Source organism: Trichinella spiralis (genome assembly GCF_000181795.1).
Source record: "Trichinella spiralis strain ISS 195 chromosome Unknown Scfld3061, whole genome shotgun sequence".
In the NCBI taxonomy this organism is placed as follows: domain Eukaryota; kingdom Metazoa; phylum Nematoda; class Enoplea; order Trichinellida; family Trichinellidae; genus Trichinella; species Trichinella spiralis.
In genome coordinates, this window is record NW_003530000.1 from 1 (window position 1) to 1,762 (window position 1,762).

At 31.4% G+C, this 1,762-nt stretch overlaps 1 protein-coding gene across 1 annotated transcript; it reads right to left on the bottom strand.

Moving 5' to 3' along the window:
- Positions 1 to 192: 192 nt before the first annotated feature.
- Tsp_14265 (conserved hypothetical protein) lies at positions 193 to 1,055 on the bottom strand. Its single transcript, XM_003368120.1, has 4 exons — positions 794 to 1,055; positions 625 to 736; positions 372 to 568; positions 193 to 314 (listed from the first exon to the last, which is right to left on the bottom strand). The coding sequence occupies exons 1-4, from the start codon at positions 1,053 to 1,055 to the stop codon at positions 193 to 195; spliced, it is 693 nt and encodes a 230-aa protein (XP_003368168.1).
- Positions 1,056 to 1,762: the final 707 nt, after the last annotated feature.

A 1,762-nucleotide genomic window follows, 5' to 3' on the forward strand; every position in this document is an offset into this window, starting at 1 on the left:
TTTTTTAGCATACCAATGCTTAATGCATAAGTAAAAGACCTTGCATTCATCATTGAAGTGCGAAGTCGACAACATAATCTTTTATTCTGCGCGCAATAATATCCTAGTGTGCATTCTTCATTTTTTGTGCAGCTCTTTATGCCAACAGTGCCATCATCGCAAACATTTCCTGAATTTCTATTTTAGAGAATATTATTCATTAAAGAAAATCATACTTGATATTTCACAGCATAAATTGTTGATGCATTTCTGTCCAGTGGGGCACTGACCATTCAAGCAGTTTGATTTTGCTGTGCTACCATCTGGACAAGAAGCTGAAATCACAAAACTCATCATTAATTACATAATTTTGTTTGCATTTTTGCACTCACTGTAGCTTGGTCTTAAATAATTTTGTGACATGGTACTAAATGGATTTAGGTTTGCATTGTTATACTCTGATGGAATTTTTCTCCCTGATCCAGACCCTTGCGCACTGGCACTGATGCTGTTAATACACATTTGACTAGGGCTATCAAACACCAAACCATCAGGGCATTGCATTCGAACCCATTGTCCCATTTCATCACTAAAATCATTTTTCTTTCTAACAAGAAGAAATTAACTTCTATTTATAATTAATACTCCTTTTGTGTAGATGAACACTGCAAATAATATTGGGGATATTTTAAATCTGGTTCCAGCCTGCTGAACGCCTCTAAGCAACACGGTCCACCTGGAATTGCTGGTTCAGTGACTGAAAAATGATGGATTAAAATAAATATGATTTAGAACTTTTTGGTCATTGAATTACCTTTGCATCGTCCTTCTGAAGGTCTAGCTACGTTTGCAAATGACATTGCATATGGGGCACTGATTCTTTTTGCATTATAATTTGCTAGCATGTCATAATCAACATCAAAATCATTTTGCACACTGTCCAGATGGGTTAAGTTGGCCGCCATTTCCATGCAGTCTTTTATTGAACGACCTTTGCATTCGTATTTCTGCCATTTTCCATTTTTTTCAGACAGAGTCCCATTAATGCTTAAACAGAATGCTAATAAAGTTTTCATGTTGAGCAAAGTTGAAATAACAATTTTTATTATGTAAAAATTAAAAAGTGACTGTATTATTTAACGCTTGAAATATTTTCACATGATACGTATAATCTTAAAAACTATAGTTTAGTTCTACTGCAGATTATAAAAACTGAGCAAAAGCAAGTTACCTTAATTTTGGTTCACATTTTTCATAGTAACTATTACTTCCATTCACCTGTCGAACAGTATCTTCACCAAGCTTGCATATTTCATCTGTTTTATTCTCTGCGTAGATGATTGTAACTAAAAACAGTGCTTGCGTAATTTTCCAAATTTAAGTAAATTTACACTCCTTAATTTATATTGCAATTATCATTTATTACTAGCAATCTGTTTTTATCAAATCATAAGTCAAATTAATTTTTTTCACATGATTACTTAATTACTTAACTGTGAAAATGAAATAAGGGTAAACAATATTGAAATAAATCAAAATTTACATTTCAGTATCTGAGAAAATTAGCATATTTTAATTAAAAATGTGCTCAGAATTCAGTTAAATAATTTTTTATTTTAGCTATCTTTATAATTTCAAATATTTTGAAATAGAATTCATGAAGTAATGATTTTTTGATATTACGTGGTACAATCACTTGTTATACTGTACAGTATACTTATAAGTTAATTGAAAATTACCGTCGTTTATAAATTCGCTATAAGCATGCAACACAAACTTTACT